Source organism: Nyctereutes procyonoides, unplaced genomic scaffold, assembly GCF_905146905.1.
Source record: "Nyctereutes procyonoides isolate TBG_1078 unplaced genomic scaffold, NYPRO_anot_genome, whole genome shotgun sequence".
NCBI lineage: Eukaryota > Metazoa > Chordata > Mammalia > Carnivora > Canidae > Nyctereutes > Nyctereutes procyonoides.
In genome coordinates, this window is record NW_026575047.1 from 19,224,651 (window position 1) to 19,236,810 (window position 12,160).

Consider the following 12,160-nt stretch of genomic DNA (forward strand, 5'->3'; position numbering starts at 1 on the left):
ATTATTTGAAAAAGACCCCCAAATTGAAATCCTGATCACACCTGGTCCATATTCCTTAGAAATGGGACTCACATGTTCCTGTTGGCCTTTCATTTCTTTTTTGAGAGAGAAAGTGCATGCACAAGGGGGGCGGGGGGTGGACACAAGGCAGAGGGAGATGGACAAGTAGACTCCGCGTGCAGTGTGACGCAGGGCTTAATTCCAAGACCCCAAGATCATGACCTGAACCGAAGTCAGATGCTTAACCCACTGAGCCATCCAGACGTGCCATTGGCCTTTCAAATAAGACACAAAATGAAGTAAAGAAGGTTTATTACTCTTATGAAATTGAAAATTTAAAGCTCTGGTTTACAGGCTGAGGAGGTGTGTGATTATGCACATTCATTTCCATTGTTCTACCGTGTTACTGTCTTACAGCGAACTTCTTGTGAGCAATGCCATCATTGTTGAGGCAGGCTGCAAAGCTTGTTGTCAGACTGTTAGAGACTTGTTGGTCTCCACTGGTTTCTATGAACAGTTTATCCACTTGAATAGTGAAGACAGAAACGTCTTGACAGTACGAATATCAAGGTGTAGAATGATAATCCCATGGAGGGTGAAATACAGAACCAGGCAGGATAGCTAGCTTTCTTATTTCTCATTCTGTCCATTTCTTATTTCCGATACATGTAATCTGCTTGCTGTCCATCAGTTTTTAAACTAAATGTGCATGTCCAAAATTTGCAATAAATAGATGTATCATAGTATAAATGAAAGGCCACTTTTAAGTTCTTGGGTTAAAAAGGAACTTCTAAAGTTTCCCAAATGTTTATCAGAATTTATCATCTATTATGCTCTCCCTCAGTCACTGTAGGTCAGTTCAGAGTATGTAGCCAAGAAGTTTGAAGGTTTTTTTTTTTTTTTGACTTGTGATTACATTTGATTTCTCATGAGGATATGCAGACTCCAGATTTCAAACAGAAAATATGCAGATATTTTATCAACTTGTGACATACCAGGGGGTACATGAATATTCAGGGTTCCACACTACTATATAATGCTGCATTTCTTGGTTTTATTTGAAACAATGCATATTTTTAGCATTTTATGGTAGGATTTTACACTCATCATTTACACAAATTACAAGGTTCTGCTTCAAGTCTTTAAAAAATTTTTTAAAAATTCAGCCCATGTGCAGCACAAGAATATGCAAAACTACTTTACATTATACACACTTTTTATCAAAGGAGATACAAAATTCTGGCTTGTAGTTTTAGACAAATACAAGAAGCTTCAAACTAGACACAAAGGGTTAACATTAATTCTCAAATATAAGTCTGCACTTTGTGTTGTATTTCTCTGAGATGTGAATATCAAATTCCTAAGGGATTTAACATTTTCCTTTTTCTAAGGAAAACTGACAAATGTCCCTTAAGTCCCTCCCCATCATCTCAATCTTTTTATCATCCTACTCTCCCTTCCCTTAGTGCCAGATGCTTGCATGACATTATGAAACCAGAGGGGCCATTTACATACACCTGTGGACCAGATCCTTTTAGCTAAACTCCTCTCCTGCAAAAATCGATGCAGCCACAAACAGATGCAAATGGGTCTGCTACATTGTTAAATAGCACTAGGTAATCTAGTCAGCTGTGATGCTGAGTAATCAAAAGGAGTTGAAAAAGAAGGTCCCTACCAGTGTGCTTTTTTTATTGGTGACAGGTCAGTGGCCTTGCGAATCAAGTTGTCTGATGCTAAGAGCACTTTAAAATCTTTCTAAATATACACGTCCACTGTTTGCTTGAGGGACTTCTCTGATGCTTATGCATAGATATTCTTTTTCAGCATGTTGGAGGCAATATTTTATACTTCTAAAGGGTAATGAAGAGGCAATAAGAAGAGCAGGGCTTTTCTTGCCCTTTTAAAAGGTATTGTTTTCTATCACTTGTATTCACTGTTCCCTAACCATCATCTGATACTTACATGTGTGTACATGCATATTTGAAAGAGTTACCCATCTTTCACTGAGTCAATATACAGCCAACTCTTGATTATCTAGGAGATCATACGTGACATTTACTACTAGCAGATTTCACATTTAACATAATCTTTTATTTTGACATTACTCACATTCGCTGTTTTACATGCCTGTGGAGTACAGCGTCTCAAGACGGTTCTAGTGCACGTGTCGTTTATGTCTTCTGACCCTCCTAGGAACGTGCAAGGCAGCTGAGTGAGCACATTCAGTTATAGTTTTGAGAAAGAGCCTCAAATGAAGACTGGGGGGCAACAACTCTTGAGCATGAGGATCAATTACAAGTTCCTCCTGAATCAGCTCTTGTAACATACTTGCTTTCATTCAGTTTACAATTTAAATTATGACTGCAACTCAAAATCTGAGGCACAGTCACTGTTTTATATAGATAATGGAGAGTTGACTGTAATCATGTTCTTTATGACTTTAGCCCTTTCACATAAAAAGAAACAAAACATAATATGATAAAGAGATTAAAAAAGACTACCATATGACCTCTAGAAGCATTTATTTTATGCAAAAAACTTAAATATGATGTGTACACAAAAAGTGCACACATCACCTATGCTGAACAATGCCAAGAAACAATATATCGATGCAACAGTTGTCTTCTAAAATAAACATAAAAACTGAGCCCAGACTGGCAGACAAAAAGCAAAATACTTAATTCCCAATAGCACAATGCTGAAAATTGATGGCAATCCTAAACACCTCCAACTTTCCTTACAAAGCTGCCAAAGTCCAACTATTTAAAAAAATTGACTTTTTTCTTTACATCAATAATAAAAATCTGGTGACAAACATTATAAAACCAAATGCTGGGCAGTCTTTACTCCTTTAAAATTCCAAATATTCCAACATAATCACAGGAGTAAAAACCATTTTAAAGTGATATGCTTTATGAAACAAACAACAATATGTACATTTATTGCAAATTATATTAAACTAAAATGGAGGGGAAATCAAAATATGAAGTGATATGAAATCAATAATAATCTTAATTATTTTCTCACTCTGATAAAAATCAGAAAGCAACATTTATAAAATTGCCACCACATCACTTTTCATAGCAGGGAACTGAAATCTGTACATCTCATTTTTGCAGAAAAGTAGGCAGGCAGAAAGAATTATACATAAAAGTTTCCAAAAGGAAAAACAAAGAAATATTTAATCTGATCTCTTTTCTTCTAAAAAATTAATTCAGTAGACTTCTATTTTTTTTTTCTTGTGTAACACAGGAATTCCTGGCTCTAAAATTGATGAATTTTCAGTGTCAGTGTAAGGACATCCTGTTACTTTCCTTAAAATAAAAACTGCAGCATGGAAATTAATGGTATATTATGCCTTTAAACTCCAGATATGCAGGAACTGGAACCAAGTGTTAAGCAATTTGCTTAATTATTGACTTTTCATAAGAAAAGTCTAGGGGGAAGGGTAGAATAGAGTTGCTTTTAGCCTCTCTCTCTCTCTCTCTCTCTCTCTCAAGAGTTTCTCTGTACATTTCCATCAAAGGACTTGTGGTCATGTGAAAAGGAAGTAATAGTTTCTTTCAGTTTTCAAGGCAGAAAGTGTGTTCTGAAGTTAACTTCATTTTCTGTTCAGGGACATTGTGAATCCAAGTTTTTGCAGAAGCTGGAGCCTGTGCTTCTGTTTGGCCTTCATTTTCTCCCTTTGCAAATGAGTTTTCTTTTTACCTTGGGGATGGGAATAGAAGAAAGCAAAGTTAGAAAAGATGCAAACAGGAAAACAAACCAAACCAGAATTACTTCATTTCTACAGTTATTATCTAAAAATCTCAAAATAGGGCAGCCCGGGTAGCTCAGCGGTTTAGCGCCTTCAGCCCAGGGCCTGATCCTGGAGACAGGGAATCGAGTCCCACGTCGGGCTCCCTGCATGGAGCCTGCTTCTCCCTCTGCCTGTGTCTCTGCCTCTCTCTCTCTGTGTCTCTCATGGATTTAAAAAAAATTTTTTTTTCCAGTTTTCACCTGAGACCTTTACTTATTTTAAGGAATCTTTCTCTAAACTACATATAAACACAATATACCAATGAAGTTTTTATTTTCAACCATTAGGTGCTACTATCCAATGGCAGATTTGCTTACCATAATAAAATAGAAGCTATTTATTTGAAATAACTGCAATTTGTTATTACAATTATTTCAAAATGGTATTACAGAAAAAAAGGTACTGGGCACTTATGGCAAAATGAATTTATATAAATAGCAAAAGAAGTTCTAACTTCCAAACCAGGTAAACACATACATTTTACTTTTCTTAAAAGCTTCTGAGAGAGAGACAGAGCACAAATGGAGGGAGGGGCAGAGAAAGGAAAACTGAAGGAGAAGCAGACTCCCTGCCGAGCACAGAGATCTCAGGACCCTGAGATCATGACCTGAGCTGAAGGCAGGCGCTCAACAGAGCCACCCAGGTGCCCCAAACACATACATTTTAATATGCTTAAAACAAACAAACAACAAGGAGGAAAATTTACTTTAATCCTGTGAAGAGGTTAGAGGAATGAAATCCCCACTGGTCCCATTTTCCTAGTAAGGAGAGAGAGTCTGATCTCTGGAAGCATAAGCATGGGGAATGTGGTCTCTCTCTTCTCTCCCCTAATTCCTCTTTGGAAAGAGAAGAATCCATCGATTAGGTGAGGGGCGAGGGGTGGGAGGAACTAAGCATGCTGGGCTTGTCCTCTCCTAGATTTGTATCTTTTGCTTCCAAAAGGGACATTCTGGCTTGCCTGTGGTTCAATTTAGAGGCAAGGCATTTGTAGCCACCTGGCCTGTCATTTCCACATTTTTTTGTCAGCCGTATCAGTATTAAAACTGTGTCTCCGGGACACCTGGGTGGCTCAGCGGTTGAGCGTCTGCCTTCAGCTCAGGGAGTGATCCTGGGTCCAGGGATTGAGTCCTGCACTGGGCTCCCTGCGAGGAGCCTGCTTCTCCTGTGTCTCTCATGGATAAATAAAATCTTAAAAAACACCTCAAAACCAAAAAAACTGTCTCCTTCTCAACAATTTCAAACTTGGGAGAAATGCAAGGGAGATATTTACCTGTATTCCACTACATATACATTTTATTAAGATGACAATGCTTGAAAAACAAGCTAAGTGATTAAGATCTTATAGAGACTTAATTTGTTATGATATATAAAGCAGATTTAATAATATATCAAAGAATCCTCTATAAGTTGCTGTTGCACCTTTGGAAAGCTTCCATTTACCTCAAAGCTCAGTATGTTCCTGGCTGCTCTCACAGACTTTTAAATGATCTAGATCACTGAAAGAATTTGCTGGATTTGATTCTGTGTCACAAAGTGAACTGCCATCACATCAAGTACCTGGCTTCTAAAAGATGTCATACTAGTTTGATAAAATTCACCTGCTACTGAAACTGCATAAGTATTCATATCAAACTAATATATGATTAACATATGAGGATACATACTTAGGGATTCCTATAATTTGAAGATATGAATCTATTACATGGTTACATGGTACCTATGTACCATGGTACATATGATTAACATATGAGGATACATACTTAGGGGTTCCTATAATTTGAAGATATGAATCCATGTAATGACAGGAAACTTTCTGAGTATACAAATCAGCACAGGAAATAGGAAATTCTTTGCTTAAAAAATAGAAATTCCAAGATTCTTGAACACTCCCACACTAAGCATACCGAACAAAACATATATATTTTTAAAATATTTTATTTATTCATTCATGAGAGACACAGGGAGGCAGGGACACAGGCAGAGGGAGAAGCAGGCTCCATGCAAGGAGCCCGATGCAGGACTCGATTCCAGGACCCCGGGATCATGTCCTGAGCCGAAGGCAGACAGTCAACCACTGAGCCACCCAGGCGTCCCAGTGAACAAAATATATTCATCAAAGATGGGAAAATAATAGTCTGTTTTCCTATAGATAATTTCCTTATATTTAGTTTCCCCAGAAGTCCCAAATTTAAGCACTGTTTCTCTACTGGTGTTTCCTGATAATTTCTTTGTAAGAACTTTAAGGCCTTAAGTCTAATAAAACATACTGGTGAATCAGCAGACCTATGCAGACACATTTTCAATGCAAAATGTTTGGAATTGTTTGACATCTGGATAATAGCTCAAAAACAAAAAGGAAAAACAAATTAACTTAATAATTGAAATGATGATCTACCCTTCACTCAAAACTCAGGAAGCCAATGGTAATTATCAGGTTGTCAGATACTGTTTCCTGACCATAATACACAAATGGCTAATTATTATAAATAGGGTAAATTCCAGGAATTTTCTCAAAAGTAGTAACAATTCCAAATATAGCCTCTGAAAGGTGATGCTAGTAGCATAGCTATAGATTGGCTACCTTGAGGAGATTCCTACTCAGAAGGACAAAGGAATACATGGAGTTAAGAAGATTAGGGTAATGTCAGGGGGGGAAGGCTTTTTTCAGCTGTTACTGTGAAAACCTGTGGCCAGAGCAGGACTGGACCATCTGAGAAGTAAGAGATTATGCAAGTGAAAAGTTATGAAGAATAATGCAAGGTTAAGAAAAAGACTGAAGTGGCATGTGAAATTAGAGAGCAGGGGCATAGAGAAGCACTAGGGGTACTGGGCCTTATTTATCAAAGGCTTACACTCAAGCTTTGAGTCCAGGGGTGAACAGCTTCAGTGCAGCAATTTAGATCTCACTCCACAATGCAAAGCCTTTAGGCTAGGCTTTGAGTTACCAAGGCAATGAGTATCATTCTGGAGTCATCCTTGGCTCATAGATTTAGTGTTTGATGGCTCTCAGGTTTGGCAACCCCATTTCTTTTAGTAATTAGTTGGTTGAAATTTTAATGACAACATTAACAGGATGATTCAAGGTGTTGTCCTAGTTTTATAATGAGAATTGTAATTGTATGGCTTTAATCTGTGTGTGATCATTCATCACCAGGTCTCAGGAAAATTCAGGTGGGATGTCAAATCAATCATAGGTACTACTTGCAGTTAATGAAAAGTATGTTTACTTTTATTTATTTTTTAAGGAAACTCTATGCCCAACGTAGGGCTCGGCCTCATGATCCCGAGATCAAGAGTGGCATGCATTACCGCCTGAGCCAGCCACGTGCCTCAATGAGAAGTATGTTTAGTCTTATAGGAAAGTGAAAGCTACAGTCCCACCATGAAATAAAAATAAAGCTGGTACTGTCAGGATTTTGAGGGTTTAACATTTCTCTTTAAGTTGAGATAGTTAAAATATCAGCTGAATTGCAAATAAGGAACTTTTGTTTTGATGTATCTACACCATGATTTGGTGGTAACTACACAGTATCTTTTATATCATTACACAGTATCTTTTACATATTAAGAGGAAAAACAGGGACTCCTGGGTGGCTCAGTGGTTAAGCATCTGCCTTCCGCCCAGGGCGTGATCCTGGGGTCCAGGATCGGGTCCCACATCAGGCTTCCTGCATGGAGTATGCTTCTCTGCCTGTGTGTCTTTCATGAATGAATAAATAAAATATTAAAGAAAAAGGAAAAATAGAGTTCTGAATGTTCACAGTTTAAAAATGTTTCAAAATGCTGTGTAAATTAAGAGAACCCACCACACTGAGGTGGTTACTAAGGGATGCGCCTGGATTCGAAGCTTTGCTCTGCAGGACACTGGCCAGGTGCCCTGAGACAGTAGTCTGGGTCTCCTTATCTTTAATATAGGGTTATACTTACTTCAAACTGACTGCTGGCAAGGCAAATATATAGTTAACAACCTTTCCCTATCATTACTATTATTTATGTTGATAGGCCAAGGACTACCCCAAGTATCTTCCACACATTATTGTACCTAACTTTCATCAGTCTGACAATGTTGTTAGCATTAGGTGCTTCATTTACTTTAAGTGTGCCATTTTCAAGAATATCTGATCTACTGCTTGGTTTGTTCCTCTCTGATGCTAATATGCAGGGGCTCTCGTTTGCACATACTCTGAAAGAGGTTAAAAAGAGGACTACAGTTGGTCTGTTTGGCTTAACCTGTACTTTTTTTTTTTTTTAAAGATTTTATTTATTTATTCATAGAGACAGAGAGAGAGAGAGGCAGAGACACAGGCAGAGGGAGAAGCAGGCATCATACAGAGAGCCTGACGTGGGACTTGATCCTGGGTCTCCAGGATCACACCCTGGGCTGAAGGTGGCGCTGAACCGCTGCGCCACCAGGGCTGCCCTTAACCTGTACTTTTTGTATGTGAATTTGAGCCCCATGACGGGTATAGAGGTTACTTAAATAAATAAACTTAAAATAAATAAGCTACCTTTTTACATAAGAGTTATAAACTCCATTACGGAAACTATTACTCATATGAATTACATTAGCTATTTAAGATATATAAGAATATAAAGTACACAAGAATTTTCAAAGCACTCTCTCTTACCCCAGTTTTGTGTACACATGCAGTGCCTTAGAATTAAGACTTAATTTAAGATAAAATTAAAAGACAATATAGCATGGCAGTTACAAACTCTGGAGTAATATTGCCTGGGTTTAATCCTGGCTGCACTATTCATATAAGCAGAGATGAAAAGCTGTATGGGGCCTCTATGCCTGGGTATCGTCCTTTTTGTAAGCTGAGAATGATACAACTTACCACAAAGAGGGGTTTTAAGGATTTAATACATTAACAAGGAGCTTAGAATGGAGCCTGGCTTATAATAAATACTAGATTAGTGTTAGCGATCATTATTCCTATGTAGCAGTTTTTTGGTGTAAAATTTATATGACCTAATATTTATCATTTTAACCATTTCTTTTTAAGATTTTATTTCTTTATTGGCGAGAGACACACAGAGAGAAGCAGAGACACAGGCAGAGGGAGAAGCAGGCTCTTTGCAGGGAGCCTGATGTGGGACTCGATCCCAGGATCCTGGGATCACGACCTGAGTCAAAGGCCGACGTTCAACCACTGGGCCACCCAGGTGTCCCATTTTGACCATTTTAAAGGACATAGTTCAGTGGCATTAAGTACATGCACAATGTTGTACAATCATAGCCATTTATTTCTAGAATGTTTTCATCTTCCCCAAATGAAACTCTGTACACCCACTGAACACTAAAACCTACCCCTCCTCGTCCTGGCAACCACCATTCTACTGTCTGTCTCTCTGAATGTGATGGCTCTAGGTACCTCATATAAATGGAATCGTATAGTATTTATCCTTTGGGGTCTGGCTTATTTCACTTAGCATCATGTCCTTAACAGGTGTTGGAATTTCACTCTGTTTTATGTAGTACTTTAAAAAAAATTCTTATAATTTCCTGTATCAATCAACAGACCTAATGTGAAACTTTTTTGGAGTTGACAAGCTAGGGAAATAAACTCTGTGAGGGCAAGAACCTCAACTATCATTTTGGATACATCTGTATTGTCAACACCCAGCATGATGCGAGCATTCTTATCAGTTGAGTATTTGTTGAAAGAACGAATGAGAAGTACCAGGAGCAATACTGATGTGCCTATAAGGCATTCAATTCTATGCAAGAGGTGATCATGAGCAGTGATCTTTCACTTTCAGTGATCTTTCAGTGAGTGAGCTTTCACTGAATAGTTCATCAGGATTCCAAGCTGAAGTCATAATGCTAGAATGAGAGGGCAGAGTTGTATATTAGGTTTAGGAAAAGGTAAAAGGAAACTTGGGAGGACGTTTCAGAATGTACTTCTATGTTTTGTTCAATTAGTAGCAGACAGTTCAAGCAGAAGTTTCTGAAGTATGTGTGCAAAATACCTGATCTATTCTACTGAATTAACACAGTAAACATTGTCATGAACATCTAATTTAACCATCTAACTTCACTGAGAATATAAAACCATCACAGAACTTGTTTTGACTAACACAGTCCCCCCACCCCTCTCAACCTAACAGCCAGTGTACTTGAGACTTCTAAGGTGCTTTTTCACTGAAGACATTTTTAGATTTTCAAGAAGGCTCAATGCTATTTTTAACCAGTCCCTGGCATGTAAGCCATTTTTGTTGGTTTAACGATACTGAGGTACATGGTGTAGCAAAAGCAGAGCAATGGGTTTTACAATGCCCTAATCAGAGACAAGGTCTGGTTGCTATTGAAAACATTTTCAGGGACCAAGTAAGTAGATATTTTGCTTAGAAGGCAAAAAGACAGTAAATGAGAGGTAAGGTCAGGTGGCTCAAGTGGCCTATGTGTGATGATCAGTACTAATAATGGAATGGCTAAAACAGAATTTCAGAGATCCTTTAGAAAATTCTGGCCATCTTGAAGGAAACTGTTCAACTTTTGTGTAATTGAAAAGTGTATTAAGGGGAAGGCACTTTTTTAAGTGCTTTATGTTTACTGATCCACAGTCCTTTGAAGAAGGTATTATTATACTGTCTTACTGAAGACAAAGAGGAGGTTGAGGTTAAATAAGACATTCTAGGTCAAAGATCCAAATCTGAGGAGAAAAATAAATTTGCCCCCAACTGCTTTCAGTACTACACTTATTAGTCCATAAAACTACAAGTGAGTAGGAGAAACATCCATTACTTAGATCAGGTTTGGGCCTGGATCTGCTCCCATGAGATGTTGTAAAAGGTAGCTAGAGACACTTAAAATGTAAGAAAACTTAATGTGAATGGTAATTTAAAAAATGTACTTGTTAACACATATGTTTCAGGCAACACTGTACTTTATAAAAATACTGAAGCAGGATGGTAAGATCATCCTGAGATGATCAAAACTCTTTCCTAGAAGAAATTCAGATGTTTGTCATCTAAGCTCAAGGGGAGATGAGTTAGGTACAGATATACAAGGAAAAAAGCAGAGGGCAGGCCAAGTGTGAAAGGAGCCAAGTTCCAGGTCTCCCACTGGAACACGACCATTACAGGGTAGAGAAGCTGAAGTCTCAGCCTAGGAATGATCAAAGATGAGCAGCTGTGAGATTGTTTCACTGGAGATTGGGGGTGGGGTGGGGTAAATTGTTGATTTATATTAAAATTAACTCTAACAAGAGGAATTGAAGAGCAGGATATACCTGTCTGACTTCTGTTTGTGTGTCATGACTTCTGTCTTCTGCTTTCTGAGACCTTTTTACCCAAAAAGGTAGCCCTTTAAATTAAGTAAAGCCCATGTAACTATGTGAAGGATACCAAGCAAAATATAATACCATCCTTGCTAGTAAGCAGAAATAATCACAACACGATATCCTAATTAAAAATTAACCAAAAGAAATAAGATCTCTCTTCAAACTGGCTTCCCGTAGGTTATGAGATCAAAATAAATGCCACTATAACCTACTCAGGAAAACCAAGGGCAGTTTTCAGTCTCAAATGCCTAGGTGTTTGGGGGTAACCGGCACACACTAAGAATAAAATAAGAATAAAACACAATGTCTAAATTAACAGTTCAGAAAGAATGGTGTCCATTACCTTTGTAAGTCAATCTGTCTCTCTGCTGGTACTGCCTTTTTGGCTACATCTTGCAGTTTGGGTGCTTTGGCATTACCTGCTTCCAGACCCCCAGGGCTTTCCTGACTGACCGCAGCTCTCTTTCTTCCCTTGCCAAGAGGTTTGTTTATGTCATCATTTTTGGTTGCATTGCCCTGAGATTCAGACTTGGGTCGGCGTCCTCTCCTGGGTTTTGAAGGGGCAGGTGGTCCTGATTCGTCTACTTTCTCATCTGTTTTTTGTTGGATGTTCTCTGTACCAGCTGCTGCTACACTTCTCTTCTTTCCTCGGTCACTGCTGATGTTGCCCTGGGTAGTCTGATCAGAATTAATCTCCTAAAAGAGCACAAAAGAATTCTGTAAATGCAAATTGCTTAAATATCAATAATCTGTACTGGAAAGTAGTATTTTTTTGAAGGTATTTTTGAGTAGCTGGAATTCTAAGGCTTCTAATGAACTGCTTGCTTATAGATCCCTTGTAGAATGCAAACTCCTTGAGGGTAGGGCCTGAGAGCGGTGCCAATCATGCGGCTTGGCACATATATCTAATAAATGATTACTGAATTGTATGGTGGTATACATACTCAGTTTTGCTAACACATTCATTCTACATGAAAAGGTCCTTTTAATCGATGGTATGCTCTATATTCATCTAAACTTTTTTTTTTCTTTTAAAGATTTTATTTATTCATGAGAGACACAGAGAGAGAGG

The 12,160-nt window shown here is 38.2% G+C and overlaps 1 protein-coding gene across 1 annotated transcript in view; it reads right to left on the minus strand.

Annotated features, from left to right (window-relative positions):
* Positions 1-1,034: 1,034 nt before the first annotated feature.
* The window catches only part of PDS5A (PDS5 cohesin associated factor A), a 152,612-nt gene continuing 141,486 nt past the window's right edge, over positions 1,035-12,160 (minus strand). Inside the window, exons 32-33 of the mRNA XM_055326255.1 lie at positions 11,432-11,784; positions 1,035-3,708 (exon numbers count right to left, since the gene is read on the minus strand). Of these exons, the coding sequence (XP_055182230.1) occupies positions 3,705-3,708; positions 11,432-11,784 (357 nt within the window). The 3' untranslated portion in view covers positions 1,035-3,704. The remainder of the gene's footprint in view (positions 3,709-11,431; positions 11,785-12,160) is intronic.